General features: G+C 40.9%; 1 protein-coding gene across 1 annotated transcript in view; it reads right to left on the bottom strand.

Moving 5' to 3' along the window:
* Positions 1-19,574, bottom strand: part of zswim7 (zinc finger, SWIM-type containing 7) — a 36,476-nt gene extending 16,902 nt beyond the window's left edge. The window contains exons 1-2 of the mRNA XM_026181815.2: positions 19,422-19,574; positions 5,372-5,393 (exon numbers count right to left, since the gene is read on the bottom strand). Of these exons, the coding sequence (XP_026037600.1) occupies positions 5,372-5,393; positions 19,422-19,497 (98 nt within the window). The 5' untranslated portion in view covers positions 19,498-19,574. The remainder of the gene's footprint in view (positions 1-5,371; positions 5,394-19,421) is intronic.
* Between the last annotated feature and the right edge of the window lie 2,181 nt (positions 19,575-21,755).

The raw sequence follows: 21,755 nt of genomic DNA, 5'->3' as shown, positions 1-21,755 counted from the left end.
AGCTGATCAAGCTTAAACGTGCAGCTGTTGTTTAACGCGAGCTCCGCTGGTTTCTTCTTTCTGGCGCGAAGTGGGCGATAAACAAACAAGAGAGAAAAGCCGATCACCTGATCATTGATCAGTTTCATGATTGAAGTAGAAACGGGAGAGGGAGGGGAGAGAATAAGAGAAGAAGAGGCAGCTGACAGCGTAAAGACAGAATAACTTCAGCTTTGTGTCTTTTTCATTGTAGCTGAAGTCCGGGACAAACTATCTTCCTTTTCACCTCAATATGAAACGCGTAATATTTTCTCTGAATACCAGACTATTCTGGTTTTTTTTAATGGGACAGTTGGCAACTCTAATAATTAACCTTATGAACAAAATAAAGTTTAACATCAGTAACATAGCACCCACCCAGCTGTATAGAAACCCCGTCATGCTAGCTAGTACGCAGTACAAAAAAGTCAGCATAACGAAAATAAACTCCACCTAAACTTGGTTTATATCTGACCCAGAAAGACTGCAGGTCATAACTTCTTACCTGAAGTTCAGTTCTCCTGACACTCGGACCGGTGGCCGGTCCTTAGTTACTTATTAAAAAACACGATTTACAACCTGAATAGGTGATAAAGCGATAGATCTTTCAGCCCAATTCTACTTTTTCTGCATAATCCATCATACAAAATGTAATCAAATGGAAAAGTCTCCTTTAAAACTTGTTTTATCCATTTTAATCTTTTAACTTTATGCATCAGGCAAAAATTTAATTATATGCAACATTCTCTGACTGGAAGAAATTAGTTTAACATTTAAACCTATTTTCTGCACATTCCAGCACATAAAATAAAATATTTTTTGTGTTTACACTCAGTCTTTCAAATAGATGCAAGTAAAACACAGCAGAAAATAAATAAAATCAAAGACTAGCGGTCCTGTTGCTCTATTTTCACCTGTAAAGCAGGAGTGGGGTAGGCGGAGGTTTACCCTGGTGCAGGTGTGCTGCAGCGGTCAGTGGAAGAATCCGCGAGTTTCTGTGAATTTCCCATTACGTCGTTGCGCAGTTTTCTTCCCACGCACAACGGACGCTAATGTTTTTGTCACTTTTTATGGAATCAAACTCAAAGTAAGGTCAGTACTAGAGCAGGGCGATATGGCCAAAAATATTTATCACGATATATATTTGAAAATTTGCGATAACGATATAACCGACGATATAATTGATGCGAGACAAAATACAACTCCACAACATTACTAGCGCAAAAAGACAACCTTCCATTTATTTTCACTTAAACAAGAAGCTGGTTTTTATGTACATTAAAGCTTTATAAAAATGTAACAGTGCAAATGCAAATTCCTTGCTGAAAGTTTAACCAAAAGGCATTTCCAGTAGAAATGGGCTGACATATCCTGAGCATAACCATGTATAATATCCACTGAAGTTAAAAAGAGGTGCTTTGCAACATTAAACTGCAGTGTGCAGTACGTATTTTTCGGACCATAAGGTGCACGGGATTATAAGGCACATTAAGCGAAACAAAGCAGTCAGATAAATCAAACTTTATTAAACTCATTCTTCTTGCTTCCTCCACTTCTGTACCATTGATTTATTAATGTTGAATTCTCTGGCAGCTGCTCTATTCCCATGTTGTTGCAGTATATTAATGACTAACCTCGTATTGTGGATGGATTATCTCAGTTGTTCTCCTGACTGAAGTTTGGTCCGTTTACAGTATCCTGCCATGCGATTGCATTTGTCTCTAACCATGAAGAACCTTCACGTTAACTTTTATAAGTGGAAAAGTGTTAGTGTTCGTCCTCCAGCTTCACTGTTTATGTTATGCTAACATAGCTGTGTCGCTAGCGATCACGTAGCACATCATTATATACCAGCTAGCCCAACTTCAGTAACCCTACAAACGTCACTGCTGTTTAGTTTCCTGTCTTCATTTATGTTGGAAGTGATAGCAGAGCTGTACGTTTGATTTTTTTCAGAAAAATTCACGGCCGCTTGCATATTCTGCAAAAAAATGTGCTTTGTTGGGTATCTGACGGACAAACACCAAACCAGTTCCACATCACTGAAGTTGCACCATTTTTACAAACCAATTCTGGTTCATCTGTTTCACTCAACAATCGGCCATGTGCGTATGAAAACAAAGGCACTGCGCATGCGCGTTTTACTCCCATTCTATCGCGATATTTCATTTTCCTATCGTTGCCTAACATTATACCGGTATTACCGTGAACGGTATAATATGGCCCAGCCCTAGTCAGTACTTCCACGCTTTAAACGCTGCACGCTCATCCTCTCTCCTGCACTCGACATATGATCCATTGTTGATCTGCACACAGCTGTTGTCCCGAACGTCGCACTCGCTTACGTCATTGTCATGAGACATTCTCGCAAAAAAAAAAAAAAAAAAAAAAAAATTAAATAAAATTTAAAAATTTAAAAAAAATCACGGTTTTAGTAACGCAGTATTCCTACGGGAAAGTAACGGTAATCTAATTACCGTTTTTGCAATAGTAATCCCTTACTTTACTCGTTACTTGAAAAAAGTAATCAGATTACAGTAACGCGTTACAAGTAACACGTTACTGCCCATCTCTGGTCCCAACACTGAATTTGATATACAACTATCACTGAAACAGCAAACTTTGTGGGGGGAAAAACCTCAACACTTCTCATTCTCTAAATGTTTGGCCACAGCTGTATATTACACTATAAGTGCTTGTTCACTCTTGTCAGTAATTACATTTCTAAGTTCTCTTTGTGCAGTTACAGGTAAACAATATCCAATATTTTATCTAAATGACTGCTTTGTCTTTGAAAAGGTGATGGTCCAGTTCTACTCTAAGTACTTCCTTACGGTGGCTCACAGGACAAGAACTCAAGTTGAGCAATTCAGAATCAATCTGAGCAATTCAAATTCAACTTATTCAAATTCAGTTTTTGATAGCACAGAGTTCTGCCCATACAATAGCCCATGTTCAAAAAAAAAGAAAAAAAAACCCAAACAAACCTCAAAAACATTTAAATAAAAAACCACAATGGTGGAGAGGGAGACGAAGAGTAACTGGCTTCTTTTTTCCCCACTCTAACCGTGTTCACAGGCCGTTCCAGTGTTCATCTGTCTTATACACTCGATCAAACAACAAATATAAAGTTATACAAGTTAGAAATCAAAGTGTGTCTTCCAGCGAACATTAAAAAAATAAAAATGGAATTTAGCGCATCTCAAATAAATAAATAAATAAATAAATGAATAAATAATTCAAAAAGTAGCTATATTAATACTGAAAAAAAACAAGAAGGTAAAATATTCCCTCCAAACAAAACTTATAAAATTCTAAATGCGCAAATCAGTCCATCCATGATTACATTGTGCTGCAATGGAGTATGCGCCTGCGTGAGTGTATCGTCTATGTTGGTTATTGGACTGACGATCGTCGGTTGGAAATTTTTTACATATTGCCCAACCTTACTAGTCATAAGCCACACTCTCAAAGCAGTCCTAAGGGGGGGGTGGAGGGTTGCGAGTAATGCTTGTGAGAAACAAAAGGTTATAAAGACGAGAGGCACACTGCATATCTACACAAACCACACACTCATCTGTGGTGGAGCATCTTGAACCCCCCCCCCCCCCCCTTTTTTTTTTCTCTTTATATACACATCATTTTCGTCGCTGCATGTCTCCTCGGGTTAGTGCAGATAGTTACTTTAACACAACACTCTATGTGTCTAATTAGAGCACATGTTAAATGGTTTCAAACCAGACTTCTATTGGTTTAAAGGTCTATCCTATGAAAAAGGTCATTCAATCATGTTAGATAATCACGCTGAAGTTCAGTGCAATAAGAACAACATCCCTTTATCCATTACATCCCCATCACTCAGTTTGTTTTTATTAAAATTCTGACTGGAATCATTAATGTGGACAACCTAATTGTGCTGCTATATGATAAATATGCTTCTACAAAGCCTGGGAGATTTAAAAAAGAAAAAGAAAAAAAAAAGAAAGACAAAAAACAAAAGTCTACTAGTGAATTGCCAGAGTGTGATGAGCCCCTAAACCAGAGGCTTCCTGTGTGATAAACAGGATGTGGTGACAGGGAGCACTCCTGTACTCTCAACATTTTGAGCCACTTTGCCAGGAAATCTCACAGAACACCATCGCAGTCCTATCGGTGTCTGTGTCACATGGGGAAACCCAGACTGCACGCATGCATAGTTGGTCATTGTCAGTGTGGTTTATCCACATCACACCCACTCAGAACCAAATTTTTTCTTACTAAGAACATAACTCAGACAGGAGTGGATTACTACTTTTATTGACTGTTTGTGGAGGTTCTCAGTCATCCAGGTCATCGTAGTCTAAGGAGGTTGGAAAGAAAAGCGTCTGGCTCACAGTGGACGTAAATGGCTTCTTTCACTCCTCTTTCAAACCATCTGTCCTCTCTGTCCAAAATGTGAACGTTGGCATCCTCGAAAGAGTGTCCTTTGTCCTTTAGATGCAGATGAACTGCTGAGTCTTGTCCTGTGGAGGTGGCTCTTCTATGTTGTGCCATGCGCTTGTGAAGTGGCTGTTTGGTCTCTCCGATGTAGAGGTCTGGACATTCCTCGCTGCACTGTACAGCATACACCACATTGTTAAGTTTGTGTTTAGGAGTTCTGTCTTTTGGGTGAACCAGTTTCTGTCTAAGTGTGTTGCTGGGTCTGAAGTACACCGGGATGTCGTGCTTGGAGAAGAGCCTCCTGAGTTTCTCTGATACACCGGCTACATAGGAGATGAAAATGTTGTTGCATCTGTCTTTCTTATCCTCCCTCGCTGGTGTCTGATCTTCTTTTCTGTGCATCTTTGCTGACTTTATAAACGCCCAATTAGGATAACCGTATGTTTTAAGTGCTTCCTTTATGTGTGTGTGTTCCTTCTTTTTCCCTTCTGGCTTAGAGGGAATATTATCTGCCCGGTGGTGTAGGGTCCTAATTACCCCAAGTTTGTGTTCCAGAGGGTGATGGGAGTCAAAGAGGAGGTACTGCGCAGTCCAGGAAAGGCAAACAGTTGTCCTTTACGCTGTGCACACTGAAGAGAATGACAACCTCAACATTCAAGTTTACCGGAAGCCCACACACGGACCAGTACCTCCTCTTTGACTCCAAGATGAAATCCAAGATGCCCTCAGTATTTGATAGGTGGATGAAAGAAATCAGAAGTACAGTACAAGCGTAGTGTGTAGTCATCAGAAGTTTAGTACAACTAAAGAAAATCAAATACATGCATGGAAAGACTGTGTGTGTTTGAGTGATTTTTCTTTTCTGGTGTACTTTTATACTAGTTGAACATTTTGATAATCAGATAATCAAAGAAAGAAAGAAAATAATACTTACGCAATCAGCAGGTCATTGGGAACTGCAAGAAGAAGAAAAAGTTAAGGTGTAAACAATTTATCAGCTGCTGCAGGGCTTGTAAGATAACACTTGGCTATTGTGTTGATGTTGAGGTAAAGATGAACTATGTAGGCAAACAGAACGTTTACTTTGTGTTTACACTTTTTTAACTTGCCTCCTTCTTCATTAGCCAGTGGAAAATTCTTCCCAGCAATTGAATGTGTGGAAGTCATTAAACTGCAAAAATACCTCATTATGCTTTATTATAGAGCTGGGCGATAGAACGATAACGATATGTATCGCGATATAACTTTTACTCGATAGAGAAATTAAGCTATCGCGATAGACCTCGCCGCTCTTGTCCTTAAAAAAAAAAAAAAAAAAAAAAAAAAAGGTCAGCCAATCCAAATTAAGTAGCACAGAGCCGAACCAATCACAGCCGCAGCGTCACGTCGCGTGACTTGTTACGTACAGCACAAGTGCCAAGCCGCACGTGTGTTTGTTTGGGAAGCAGCCAGCGGGTAATGGAGCCAGCGCGTAATGGAGGAAATGAGTGTGCCGACTAGAAAAATCAACCGAGCGTGACCGAAGAGAAAACAGATGATGGTTCCAATGCCGGAGAGATTGTCAAACGGAAGAGCCATAGAAGTTCCGTAGTGTGAAGGTATTTCGGCTATTTCAAGTCTGACAAAAAACAGAGTAGCGTGCACTGTAAATTGTGCCGAAAGCAAGTCTGGAAATACAATAAACTGGTGCATGCGTCACACTGCGCCACGTTATTGTTTCGGTGAAATGAATTTCTACAATACTGTTACTGTTAATTCTACTCTCTGCAGTGTTTAAATGCTTACATATACACACAGTTACTGTCCGTCCACACATACGACTCGGTTCTGCTTCTATGCCGCAGCTTTGTTTACTTTTTCCCACCGAGGCTTCTAGACTTCTGATTGGCCAACATTTAGGCACGGTTAGGAATCTAGCGCCACCTGCTGCTTTGGCATGTTCATAGCAGCGTTTTCCTTCATTTCTGCCTTTATGTGTGGACGGGATTATTTTTTAAAACGAAAACGGAAAATCTCAGTTTTCAAAAATACCCATGTACGTGTGGACGTAGCCTCAGTCTCTGACTGGAAGCGCTAATTCGTCATTCGGCTTTTGTCAGACTAAAGTAACTGTTAAAACTGTTTGAAAAGCTCAGCTATACAACAAGGAGAGATTGAGAATTTCCTTTTAGTTCTCAGTTTATTTGATATTGACAAAAGTTAGTCAGTTTTGTCTGTTCTTCTGTAAAACAAACTAAGATTTATTTTTAGAATTAATATTTTGTTTCTAAGTGGAATTGACAATTTAGTCTGTTTCGTTTGTTCTATTTTGAAACTTAAATGCTTTAGCGGCTGCCTTTTGTGTAGTTTGCAATATTTGCCTTTATTTATCTGAAAAAGTCTCATGTTCCTTAAGTACATCTACCCTGTTGAACTTATTATGGGAAATAAATATTTAAATAAAAACAAGCTGCTGATTATTTCACATTTTACTTGTGAGCAACGGCACATTTAAATCTTACAAATATAGTTATTTGGCTTATATCGTGATAGATATCGTTATCGCCTGAAATGAAAAAAACATATCGTGATATGAAAAAATCTCATATCGCCCAGCTCTACTTTATTATAATCACTGTTTTACAGTTCATTTTATCTGTCAGACTATTTGTTATGATGGTGAAAAAAAAAAAAATTCAGGCGCACTCCACCACCATACTTTTGTATTCTATCACATATTTCTAAACTGGGATAGCTCTGGCACTTGAAGTCCAATAAAAACTTTAGCACACCCTCACTGCTTCCACAGGAATTAAGAAGATAAGAAGCAATCAGGTTTTGCTAATCAAATGCATGTAAATAACTGATGATCAGCAAGAGTGAAGACCACTTCTCACTCCAACACTCCAACTTGCTAGTATGGCGCATTAAGGTATGTGTTAACACCCCAGGAGTGGACGACCCAGAAAATTCCCTCTGAAGTCAAAACATACAAAGCTCAAAAAACCTAAAAACTCTAAGAATTACCGCTCAGACTCTCCTTTGTTAAATGTTGAGCTCATTAAAGTTATTGTAGAAATCTGAAACAAAGTGAGGTGCACATAACCAGGCTGTTGTTACCTTTGCAAAGGGGTACAGGCAAACAGTACTGATAGCCTGACAGCAGTCTGCATGCTTTTTTATAAAAATCGACTAAGCATTGAATATGTTATTTTGAGTTTATTCCCAGAGTGGCCTCTTCATTTCAGGTTAGTTTTTATAGTTTGAAAATGTTCAGATTTAGTCTTTTTTACTATTATTGCATGGAGAGCAATCATTTTTAGGATCTTAGGAGAAATCAGAATAGGTATTAAAATAAAAAAACAACTTTACTGAAAGCAGCTGTTTTTCACATCTAGTTTGACTTTTTAGTTTCATTTTATTTAACTATAAAACCTTGATCTGTGTTTGGGGTGTTTATTTCCCATCCGCCTTGAAAAGTAGGTCATTTACAGTGGCTTGCAAAAGTATTCGGCCCCCTTGAACTTTCCACATTTTGTCACATTACAGCCACAAACATGAATCAATTTTATTGGAATTCCACGTGGAAGACCAATACAAAGTGGTGTACATGTGAGAAGTGGAACGAAAATCATACATAATTCCAAACATTTTTTACAAATGAATAACTGCAAAGTGGGGTGTGTGTAATTATTCAGCCCCCTGAGTCAATACTTTGTAAAACCACCTTTTTCTGCAATTACAGCTGCCAGTCTTTTAGGGTCTGTCTCTACCAGCTTTGCACATCTAGAGACTGAAATTCTTGCCCATTCTTCTTTGCAAAACAGCTCCACAACTGCCCTGTGACGGCCTCAAAGGTTGTCTAAGAGAATATTGGGAGCAACAACACCATGAAGTCCAAAGAACACACCAGACAGGTCAGGGATAAAGCTATTGAGAAATTTTAAGCAGGCTTAGGCCTGCTTAAAAGGCCTAAGCCTGCTTAGGCCTGCTTAAAAGGCCTAAGCCTGCTTAGGCCGCGTATTGAGGCTTGCTTCGTTTATGGGAGGAGCTGAAAATGATGACGTCCGAAGCCTCGCTGCCCGGCTGTACCACGTGACTGGTTCATGAAGTGGTTCGAACTTTGCCGCGAGCTATGACAGCGATATTAACCCCTCAGACTTCATTCAAAATGTGGGTGTTTGATGGAGAGTTGCGGTTAGTGAGAGTTTGGAGACAGTTTGGAGGTTTATGAGAGTGAGGAGAGAAAGTCAGGAGAGAATGGATTTCCCAAGCCTTGAACATCCCACGGAGCACTGTTCAAGCGATCATTCAGAAATGGAAGGAGTATGGCACAACTGTAAACCTACCAAGACAAGGCCGTCCACCTAAACTCACAGGCCGAACAAGGAGAGCGCTGATCAGAAATGCAGCCAAGAGGCCCATGGTGACTCTGGATGAGCTGCAGAGATCTACAGCTCAGGTTGGGGGAATCTGTCCATAGGACAACTATTAGTCGTGCACTGCACAAAGTTGGCCTTTATGGAAGAGTGGCAAGAAGAAAGCCATTATTAACAGAAAACCATAAGTCCCGTTTGCAGTTTGTCACAAGCCATGTGGAAAACACAGCAAACATGTGGAAGAAGCTGCTCTGGTCAGATGAGACCAAAATGGAACTTTTTGGCCAAAATGCAAAACGCTATGTGTGGCGGAAAACTAACACTGCAGATCACCCTGAACACACCATCCCCACTGTCAAAGATGGTGGTGGCAGCATCATGCTCTGGGGGTGCTTCTCTTCAGCAGGGACAGGGAAGCTGGTCAGAGTTGATGGGAAGATGGATGGAGCCAAACACAGGGAAATCTTGGAAGAAAACCTCGTGGAGTCTGCAAAAGACTTGAGACTGGGGCGGAGGTTCACCTTCCAGCATGACAACGACCCTAAACATAAAGCCAGGGCAACAATGGAACGGTTTAAAACAAAACATATCCATGTGTTAGAATGGCCCAGTCAAAGTCCAGATCTAAATCCAATCGAGAATCTGTGGCAAGATCTGAAAACTGCTGTTCTCAAACACTGTCCATCTAATCTGACTGAGCTGGAGCTGTTTTGCAAAGAAGAATGGGCAAGGATTTCAGTCTGTAGATGTGCAAAGCTGGTAGAGACATACCCTAAAAGACTGGCAGCTAGTGATGTGACGTTCTGTATCGAGGCTTCAAAGCTTGTGCCGAGTAATTTAGGGGGAGTTTCCGCGATGCGCGTATCGAGGCTTGCTTCATTTATGGGAGGAGCTGAAAATGATGATGTCCGAAGCCTCGCTGCCCGGCTGTACCACGTGACTGGTTCATGAAGTGGTTCGAACTTTGCCGCGAGCTATGACAGATATAAACCCCTCAGACTTCATTCAAAATGTGGGTGTTTGATGGAGAGTTGCGGTTAGTGAGAGTTTGGAGACAGTTGGGAGGTTTATGAGAGTGAGGAGAGAAAGTCAGGAGAGAATGGATTTCCCAAGCCTTGAACATCCCACGGAGCACTGTTCAAGCGATCATTCAGAAATGGAAGGAGTATGGCACAACTGTAAACCTACCAAGACAAGGCCGTCCACCTAAACTCACAGGCCGAACAAGGAGAGCGCAGATCAGAAATGCAGCCAAGAGGCCCATGGTGACTCTGGAAGAGCTGCAGAGATCTACAGCTCAGGTTGGGGGAATCTGTCCATAGGACAACTATTAGTCGTGCACTGCACAAAGTTGGCTTTTATGGAAGAGTGGCAAGAAGAAAGCCATTATTAACAGAAAACCATAAGAAGTCCCGTTTGCAGTTTGCAGTATCAAATGTTGCTGACCGGGCCTGTAAAAATGAGTTTTGGGCTCAACTACTTTCTTTCTGAGACCTTCAGAGGTTGAAATTAATCCAACACCCAAACAACACATTAGATCACAGCTCGATAAACTTACTGACAACAGACAGCAAACTATATGTTTAAAGTTCAATTTCCCCAAATCATAATTACACAAATGTGCACATAGGCTGTATACTATCACATGTGTGTGGTATTGCAGCAGAGTAGCAGCACGTTACTCTTGTGCCTTCCCTCCAGCCTCAGTCCACCTTGCTATGCTTCTCATCAGCAGTGTTGTTGCTGTTGAGGGACAACACTGCTCTGTGCCCTCTAAAAGCACTTTAAACTGATGTCCAGGTTGTGTCATCTTGCTCATTTTCTTCCTCTGGCAGGAGCTTGATACTTGTTTGTGGTCAGGGGACATGGCTAATAGGCTGTAGCTTGGATAGATTAGCACATGTCAGGGCTGCCATGTGGAGCTCTTTGTCCATTTTCTTCTCTTTCTCCTTCAGCTGTCATTATCATCCCAATCATAATGTGTATACATGTCTCACAATGGAAAATAAGAGAATTTAACAAAAAAAAATTTCCCCAGTTATGAGTCATGATTTCTTTAATCTGATCTTCTGATTAAGGTAAAAAGACTAGTAGGGACTGTCCATTGGCACATTTGATGGGCAGCTGAAGGGTGTTGTAGCAAGTTGCTACCCGTTGTGGCGAAAACTGTGACGTGGAGCTTTCTGATGAGCCTGCTTGTTGATATGAAACCTGAAGATGTGGGCTGTGGTCAGTAATGAATCACTGGAACAGTCTTCTGGTGCCATGCATGGTGGCAGTGTAGGTAGAAGTTGAGTTGGTGGAGCCACTGAAAGGGCACAGTCGAGGTCATGGTCCACTCTAGTCCTCTTCATCTGTCAACAATCTGAGCTCGAGGGTGGAAATGCATTTTTCCAGGATGATCCGTCACTGTTCATTTTGGACCTCAGATCCAATGAGCCATGGACTCACACTTCTGAAATTTGAAATAAACTGTGGTGCATACAACCAGGTGTTTTATTTACTTTTGCAAAAGGCATCAAACAAATATACAGACAGCCCGACAGAGGTGTGGATGGTTTGGACAAAGAGGGACTCTAAGCCTAAAATATTTATAGAGAAATGCTATCGCACATCTACATGTGGTATATGTGAAAGATTGCATGGAGACTGTCTCCATATTCTGACGCTGTTTCAAATAATTTCCATTACACAGTACAATTAGGAATAACAAAGCATGACAAACAGCCCATATCAGCTGTTAAGCATGGTGGTGGAGGGGTGGAGATTTGGGCTTGTTCTGCAGCCACAAAACCTGAACACCTTGCAGTTACTGAATCTACCCTGAACTCCTCTTTAGGGCTGCCACAAACGATTATTTTGATAGTCAACTAGTCACCGATTATTTTTGCGATTTGTCGACTAATCAGATCGTGCATCCATTGGATGTAAAACGTACAGCTTATTGCACCAGCATGCATCTGCTCTTATATAACTATCATTAGCTTACAACTTTAAGTGTTTAATGTATGTGCTAACTAAAAATAAAGACAAGATGATAGTTTAAGTTTTAATGAAATCTGCAGATTGTTTCGGTGGAGTTTAATAAACTCAGCAGTCTGCTCCTTGCTATCTAAAATATAACAGGACTCCGGAGTATATTCTCGAGCATCTCACACTAGAGCAGGGCGATATGGTCAAAAATATTTATCACGATATATATTTGAAAATTTGCGATAACTACCGTAATTGTCGGGCTATAAGCCGCTACTTTTTGCACAAGCTTTGAACCCTGCGGCTTTTAGTCAGGTGCGGCTTTTCTATGGATTGTCCATGATTTTTGTCATATCGTAAGACGATTTGTTTTGTTTGTTCCGCTGTTGTACGGCACTACGTTGCCTGGCGGAAGGGCATGTGATCAGACACACAGTATCGGGGTTCAAGAGTGGTATGTTGGTCACATGTCCATCCGCCAGGCAACATAGTGCCGTACAAGTAGCGCGAAAAACAAACTTCAAAGTAGCGCTACACGTTCAGCCGGAGGCGTGGATGACAAGCGGCAATAAACTTGCGAAAAGCAAGTTATGCTCAACTCCACCGGTGGAATCTGACAGCGTGGAAAAGTGTGAAAACATCCACGATCACCAACGGATTTCGAAGGGCTGGACTGCTGCATGATGGAGAGGAGGACACCGCCACGGCCCTTCTGAGGGTGTTCGACTCTGACACTGACAACGAGGATTTGTTTGGTTTTGAAAGTGACAACAAAGGAAAGAAGCTGAGAGTGGATGATGAAGCCATCCTGAGCCTGTTCGTTTCCGACACTAGAGAAGAGGACTTTGGTGGTTTTAGTGCGCAGGAAGATGGTGGTGAATGACTGACTTTTCTTCTTGTTAAAGCCGTGTCACTGCACCTGAGCCTAAAAGGTAGTCCGAATCTATTGTTCTGGTGTGCTGTAGGTTATTGTTATGTACTACATTTGTTACTCATTTATGAAGCACAGTACATGTTTCGTACTTGTAATTACCGCTACTTGTACATATACCAAAAAAGTTGTGCAAATATGTACCCATAACTTGTTTTTCAAAATATTAATAAAAGGGGTGTGTCTCCAAACAGCCATCTCTTTCCTGACAATTCCCTTTGTGCATATTCTCTTACATATGATAAGTCAACATTGAAACACCTGCGGCTTTTAGTCAGGTGCGGCTAATGTATGTACAAAACAGGATTTTCCCCTGATTTTAGCTTGTGCGGCTAATATTCAGGTGCGCTTTGTAGTCCGGGAAATACGGTATATAACTGACAATAATTGATGCGAGACAAAATACAACTCCACAACTTTACTAGCGCAAAAACCCCCCATCCATTTATTTTCACTTAAACAAGCAGCTGTTTTTTTATGTGCATTAAAGCTATATAAAAATTTAACAGTGCAAAAGCAAATTCCTTGCTGAAAGTTTAACCAAAAGGCATTTCCAATAGAAATTGGCTGACATATCCTCACCATAACCATGTATAATATCCACTGAAGTTAAAAACTGGTGCTTCGCAGCATTAAACTGCAGTGTGCCAAATAAAAAAGTCAAATACGTATTTTTCGGACCATAAGGTGCATGGGATTATAAGACACATTAAGCAAAACAAAGCAGTCAGATAAATCAAACTATTCAACTGATTCTTCTTGCTTCCTCCACTTCTGTACCATTGATTCATTAATGCTGTATTCTATCACAGCTTCTCTATTCCCATGTTGTTGCAGTATATTGATGACTAACATTCTATTATGGATGGATTATCTCAGTTGTTCTCCTGACTGAAGTTTGGTCTGTTTACAGCATCCTACCATGCGATTGCATTTGTCTCTAACCATCAGGAACCCTCACGTTAACTTTTATCGAGTGGAAAAGTGTTAGTGTTCGTCCTCCAGCTTCACTGTTTATGTTATGCTAACATAGCTATGTCGCTAGCGATCACCTAGCACATAGCCCAACTTCAGTAACCCTACGAACGTCACTGCCATTTAGTTTCCTGTCTTCATTTATGTTGGAAGTGATAGCAGAGCAGTACGTTTGAATTATTATTATTATTATTTTTTTAAATCTCTCAGTCAGAACATGTTATATCATACTTAGCTCGCTAGTTTAGCTAGTTACCTAACTTCTGCTAACTTCTTGCTAACTTTTAATTCCGTTAAATGTAATGCATTCTGTTTTCATGGATGCCTGGATGTTAAACTTCATAGTTACACCTGGTAAAGCAGCAATGCTGATCGTTTTATTAAAGATGAAAGAATTTAGACAGTTTTTAACTCTCAGTGATGCTGCAGTGTTTGTTTGACTTTGGGAACTGAAGGAGACGAGTTTAGGACCCAGATTACTCCGAGATTTACGAGCACCATAGTCCAACAAATACAGCAATAACAACGGCCTGCGTGCATGTTCTACACAAAAAAAAAAAAAAAAAAAAAAAGTGCTTTGGTGGGTATCTGACAGGCAAACACCAAACCAGTTCCACATCACTGAAGCGGCACCATTTTTACAAACCAATTCTGGTTTATCTGTTTCACTCAACGATCCGCTTTCTCCCTTCTCATTCTCCATTGCTGCCATGCTTTTTCGGCCATGTGCGTATGAAAACAAAGGCACTGCGCATGCGCGTTTTACCCATATTCTATCGTGATATTTCATTTTCTTACCGTTTCCTAACATTGTACCAGTATTACCATGAACAGTATAATATGGCCCAGCCCTATCTCACACTTTTGATAATCAGTTGTCTGCTTGACGTTTATTCAGCTGTGTAAAAACTATAACTCTAACCGATTTACTCAGGAAGAAATAATATACTGAAAAAAGCCAAACAATAACATTTTTATCTAAGTGACTTATATATATATATCATGTTTAACCCGAGTAGCGAAAGACGGCGGTGGGTTTGAAAACAATTTGCTGGCAGCCCGGTATTCTCACCGGCTCTAAGTGAGCCTTGAACCCCGGCTAGCTATCGAGCTGGTGGGTAACAGACATCTCCGAAAAGGTCGGGCAACGAAGTATACAACCGACCCATCCTTCAAATCTGGGGAAATGAAGGGCACATTTGTCAGCCGCCCTTGTCAGAGTCTTCGAATTTGGACAGTCTTTGTCGTGTCGCTGTAACGTAATTGGCCTACAAATGCGGGCACAGGAGGATGCGGTTCCTGAATTTGGACACAGCTACTATACCGGACACTGCTTCTTCTTCTGGGTTTAACGGCAGCTGGCATCCTTGTACATGCAGTGCTGCTATCTTCTGTTGCAGTCCATTATTACACTCTTAAATCCTGCTACTTATTCCTGCGTCTCTGGGATCTTACAAAGCTTCAAATGACGCGTCGACTATTAAATTAGTTGTCGACGATTTTGATAGTCGACGTAATCGTGACTAGTTGACTAATCGTGGCAGCCATACTCCTCTTTATACCAAAGTGTTCTAGAGTCAAATGTGCGGCCATTTGTCAGACAGCTAAAGTTTGGCCCAAACTGCATGATATAACACAACAATCACCCAACAGAAAGACTGAAGAAGAAAAGAATCAATGTGCTGACCCATCAAAGCCCCCCAAAAATCAACCTGATTGAAATAAGAAGTGAGACTACTAGAGCTGTACTTAAAGAAATGTATGCAAACCACAATAAAGTGAAGCACTGTTGTGACAAAAAGTACAAAAATATTCCTCCACATCAATGTGAGAGACTAATAGTGTCATAGAGAAAATTATTACTTCAAGTCATTCCTGCTATAGATGGTTTTCCAAGCTATCAAATCAAGGGTTGTAATTTTTTGCACTTAGAGCATTATCTGTGTTATGTTTTCTGGCTATGTTTTCTCCTGGAATAGAAAGATGAGCATGGAGGCAAGCTGTTGCCCATGTGGCTATCTGTTCAAATGTAATGAACCTTAATGCAGGTAAAATGAAACAACTGTTGAGATGGCCTTGGGCAAGGGACTGCCTCAGATGGGCTTTGTGTCAACCTTCTAACTTGCATGGGCATGCCTTTAATAAAAAATAAACACACCAATGCTTAAAATAGGAGTTCATGGTTCAGTTTGGCCATTTATTTGGCTAAAGTACAACCCATAGTTACTAAATAATGTAATATAGTTTATGGAGGCCACCACATATTTCAAATATAACAAGGGTTTCAACAGACAAAAACATGGCTGTGCCATGGGCTCCCTGGTGTCACCTATTGTAGCCAACCTTTACATGGAGGAAGTGGAAAGGAAGGCTCTTGGCTCTTTCAAAGGAAGAGTACCCAGCCACTGGTACAGATATGTAGACGACACCTGGGTCAAAATCAAGAAGTGGAATCCTTCACTGCTCACATTAACGCTGTGGATAAAAATACCAAGTTTACCAGGGAAGACACAAAGGATAACCGTTTGCCTTTCCTGGACTGTGCCATGCGCATTGAAGAGAATGGAAACCTCAACACTGAAGTTTACCAGAAGCCCACACACACGGACCAGTACCTCCTCTTTGACTCCCACCACCCTCTGGAACACAAACTTGGAGTAATCAGGACCCTACATTATCGGGCAGATAATGTTCCCTCTAAGCCTGGAGGGATAAAGAAGGAACACACACATGTAGAGCTGGGCGATAGAACGATAACGATATGTATCGCGATATAACTTTTACTCGATAGAGAAATTAAGCTATCGCGATAGACCTCGCCGCTCTTGTTCTCTGAAAAAAAGAAAAAAGAAAAAAAAAAAAAAAAAAAAAAAGGTCAGCCAATCCAAATTCAGTAGCGCAGAGCCGAACCAATCACAGCCGCAGCGTCACGTCGCGTGACTTGTTACGTACAGCACAAGTGCCAAGCCGCACGTGTGTTTGTTTGGGAAGCAGCCAGCGGGTAATGGAGGAAATGAGTGTGCCGACTAGAAAAATCAACCGAGCGTGACCGAAGAGAAAACAGATGACGGTTCCAATGCCGGAGAGATTGTCGAACGGAAGAGCCATAGAAGTTCCGTAGTGTGAAGGTATTTCGGCTATTTCAAGTCTGACAAAAAACAGAGTAGCGTGCACTGTAAATTGTGCCGAAAGCAAGTCTGGAAATACAATAAACTGGTGCATGCGTCACACTGTGCGCCACGTTATTGTTTCGGTGAAATGAATTTCTACAATACTGTTACTGTTAATTCTACTCTCTGCAGTGTTTAAATGCTTACATATACACACAGTTACTGTCCGTCCACACATACGACTCGGTTCTGCTTCTATGCCGCAGCTTTGTTTACTTTTTCCCACCGAGGCTTCTAGACTTCTGATTGGCCAACATTTCTGCACGGTTAGGAATCTAGCGCCACCTGCTGCTTTGGCATGTTCATAGCAGCGTTTTCCTTCATTTCTGCCTTTATGTGTGGACGGGATTATTTTTTAAAACGAAAACGGAAAATCTCAGTTTTCAAAAATACCCGTGTACGTGTGGACGTAGCCTCAGTCTCTGACTGGAAGCGCTAATTCGTCATTTGGCTTTTGTCAGACTAAAGTAACTGTTAAAACTGTTTGAAAAGCTCAGCTATACAACAAGGAGAGATTGAGAATTTCCTTTTAGTTCTCAGTTTATTTGATATTGACAAAAGTTAGTCAGTTTTGTCTGTTCTTCTGTAAAACAAACTAAGATTTATTTTTAGAATTAATATTTTGTTTCTAAGTGGAATTGACAATTTAGTCTGTTTCGTTTGTTCTATTTTGAAACTTAAACGCTTTAGCGGCTGCCTTTTGTGTAGTTTGCAATATTTGCCTTTATTTATCTGAAAAAGTCTCATGTTCCTTAAGTACATCTACCCTGTTGAACTTATTATGGGAAATAAATATTTAAATCAAAACAAGCTGCTGATTATTTCACATTTTACTTGTGAGCAACGGCACATTTAAATCTTACAAATAGTTATTTGGCTTATATCGTGATAGATATCGTTATCGCCTGAAATGAAAAAAACATATCATGATATGAAAAAATCTCATATCGCCCAGCTCTACACACATGTAAAGGAAGCTCTCAAAACATGCGGTTATCCTAATTGGGCTTTCATCAAGTCAGCAAAGATGCACAGGAAAGAAGATCAGACACCAGCTAGGGAGGATAAGAAAGACAAACGCAATAACATTGTCATCCCCTATGAAGCTGGTGTATCGGGAAAAACTCAGGAGAGTCTTCTCCAAGCCCGACATCTCAGTTTACTTCAGACCCAGCAACACACTTAGACAGAAACTGGTTCATCCCAAAGACAAAAATCCTAAACACAAACTTAATAATGTAGTGTATGCTGTACAGTGCAGCGAGGAATGTCCAGACCGCGGCATTGGAGAGACCAAACAGCCACTTCATAAACGCATGGCACAGAAGAGCCACCTCCACGGGACAAGACTTGGCAGTCCATCTGCATCTAAAGGACATCGAGGATGCAAATGTTCACATTTTGGACAGAGAAAACAGATGTTGTGAAAGAGGAGTAAAAGAAGCCATTTATTTCCACCGTGAGCGACCATCTTTGAACAGAGGTGGTGGTTTACGACACCAACTGTCTGTCATCTATAATCCAGTTTTGAGATACCTTCCCAGACGCCTTAATGCCCACTCACATCCTGGGCCATCTGACCTCAGGAAATCACATGATAGGGTGGGGCCAGGTTTCACAATGAGCTCACCCGAAACCTTGGCTGATTGTGACCTACACCCATTTTCACACCTTGGCTCATGTGATTAGGTAGAGGATCATTAGGGGGTCCATTGTCCCTCGTGGGGGGATACTCCTACATGGCTTAAATCTGGTACTCCACCATTTGACCCTAGAACTGAAGAAGCTTCTCTGATGAGAGGTGAACCGTCTTCAAGAAAATTAAAGACGTCTAGACACGTTTCTTTCCAAGCTCCTTAGACCATGTGAACAATATACACAAAACGTTGATACGGTTCACATATTGTTCATTTACAGCATATATGATAACATATATATGCTGTATATATTATAATTTCTATATAGCATCGTGGGCTAACAAAAACCAATATTACGTAAATTTCTCACAGTCTAATATACCTGTTTTGTTTAGTTAGAAATGGTAAGAAAGACAGATTTCTGTCAAATACGCAGACAAACAGACCATAATTCCATAGATGCTTGGGGTTTTTGGCTGATGGTCCATTTTGTGGTAGGAATAAAGTGTGTATTGCAACGCAGCTGCCTTTATCAAACTATGGTATGTCAAAAAGCTTCATGTAAATTTAAACCTGTAGCAATTTATCTATGGAGGGAAGCTTGGGGCTAAAGTTATGTGTGTGATAACAGCGCCTCCTACTGCCAAAATGTAAAAGTGCATCACTTTAAGTAGCAGGGCCATAATTATGAGGTTTCACAACAACTACTACATTGACATTGCTGTGAAGCACGGTAAAGTAAAGCTCGCTGCCAGCTGCGTTTCAGTTACTGGAAGTTAACTAGTCCTCACAGAAAAGGAGGAAATTATATGTGGAGTGCGCCTTGAATGAAAGTCGTGTCACATTCTGCTTTAACCAACAGTTAGCTAGCAATGCTAAATCTACGTTTAAATTAAACCGAAACATGTCCAGACTTTTGTCTTCGTCATATTCATCTTACTTTGAGAAGCCTCCTGGTATGTTTTCTGTATGTCTTGGAAAAGTTGTTCGGCCACTGCAGGTAAAAACGAGCGCATTTTCGCACCACTTATTACAGGATGTCTTTGACTGCTCCAGCCAATAAGGTTCCACGAAAATATTACAACTTCCCGTGTTACCCTGCTGTGGTTTTGCTTTCCTCCAAAATAAACTCCTACGTAGATCACATTTTTCTGTTTCGAGGAGATTATTTGGAAGAAAAGGCTGCTTTTGAGTTCGTTATATGAATATCTGCGATGTCACACAGGCATTTTCTTTCTTTCTTTTTAAATAGATTTTTTTAAACTCGGCGTATTAAAGGAAAATAAGTTCAACGCGTCCGCGTACATGAAACTTGAAACCCCTTTCCACTTCCTTTCTTCGTATGGGTTAAAACGCTCAAGTCATTTAGATATTCAATAAGAAAACAGTGTGCTATAGCTAGGTTTCATTTGACGTAGACGTGACGTCGACGTAAAGCGCGAAATTTGACTGGCGGTCGGAAGTGAAAAAGATAAGCGCAAAATCACAGACAGACAGTACGCAAAATGCCTATGTCCTGTTGTGTTTACGGATGCTCCAGTAGGTCGACCCGAGAAAATGATAAACGGTATTTTAGGGTACCAAAAATAGCCCAACGAAGAGGAGAAAAATGGAAAATTCTAACCGAAAAACGTAGGAAAAAATGGATTTTAAATTTACGTTTACAGTCGGGAGGAGCAGAGTCTGCCAATGCCCGTGTCTGCAGCGACCACTTCGTCAGAGGTAATGTTATGTTTGCAAACGAACTTATTAGCATTAGGTTGTCGTTAAATTCTCGTTTACTTAGTGCTTTTAAGTTAGTAGTCTAATATTGACTTGATTGGGACTATAGGCTGCCCAAGTGCTTTGGATGACGTAGAGTCGGAGGACTGGGCTCCGACGGTCAATCTCGGCTACAAACGAAAACCCAGATCGGAATCAGTTCTCAAACGAGAGAAAAGAATGAAGCTTAAGGCAGAACAGCATCGATGTGCAGAGGCGATTTTGGATATGCAACAGACGGCTGAGAGCCCGGATTTGAGCCTACTTAATTAGGCTACTAACCCTGCCATACAATTGCAATGAGCTGCAATCACTTCTCCATCCTCCTTTGCAATTACCCAAGTCTTCAGAGGTGTCTCGTTAGACCTCTGAGAATGGTTTACCTTGAAACAAACAACTGTCACTCTAACGAAGTCCTAAGGATGTGGCATGTTTGTTGACGTTAAAGCCGCTACCGCTAACTGTTAGCGTGTTTAAGATAAAGCAATATAAGAACAAACACTCACCCTTGCAAACACCAAACTGTATCCATCACGGAGACGTTTTGTTCCAAGGTTGTGGACCCACCCGCTGACAAAAAAATTGTACGCCTCCAGACTCTTGAAAGCTTTCATTTGCTGCCTAGTGTAGTAAGAAGTCTGGAGGACCAAGTAGTTGGTGATATCCACAGCCTCGATAGTAGGCTGTGGTGTATTCGGACATTTTCAAAGAATACGGATCACGTCCGATATATTTTTTAACTATCTGTTTATATCTCTCCCGAGAAACGGGGTCTAAAGTTGCACAATAGCTGCTCTCCTGACTCTCCACAGTGTCCTCCATGTTTACTTCCGCCCTCCACTCAAAAATCGCGCTGCCTCCGCACGTCATCAGAACCACGTGACCGCAACCCAACTATTGGCAGACGATATAAGATCGGCAAAGCTTTTTTCGATTGGACATTTAGCTCTGGTATAAGCAGTAAGTAGTCAAACAGACCCATTTCACACCAGACACAGTGAAACACACACACACAGATTTATTGTGCCTACCGTAGTGTTTAACGTGCTCTGTCACAATGGGTTGCAAAAAATCTGTAAACAAATCTCATTAGACAACCTACACTTTTTCTGGTAAGACAGGTCAAATAATCAGTGTGTGAATCACACATGAATAAAAAGAAGCCCTACTGCAAGAATGACCTGTTATACACTTCCACTGTGGCATCTCAGCTAAAGGTTTCAAACACACTGGGTCTATAACTGTCACCACAGGGACCTCCTTTAAGGCCATCAACTTTACTGAGTGCAATAATACACAGAAGCAGTCAGCCAATACATAACTTTTTCTACAGTCCATGTTAAGATGTGTAGATTAAAAGGTCAAACTGACAAGAGCTGATAAGAGAATGCTGCAGAATTATTAGGCAGCAGTAATTGAACAACATTTTTTTAACTGCACTACCAAAGTCTCAGGTGTGTTGGTGTCGGCTTTAATTACACATTTCATTTTTCAATTTGTAGGAATTCAATTA

Source organism: Astatotilapia calliptera, chromosome 10 (assembly GCF_964374335.1).
Source record: "Astatotilapia calliptera chromosome 10, fAstCal68.1, whole genome shotgun sequence".
Classification (NCBI taxonomy): domain Eukaryota; kingdom Metazoa; phylum Chordata; class Actinopteri; order Cichliformes; family Cichlidae; genus Astatotilapia; species Astatotilapia calliptera.
Note: the sequence above shows the minus strand (reverse complement) of the source record. Positions and strands in the feature narration are given on the sequence as shown.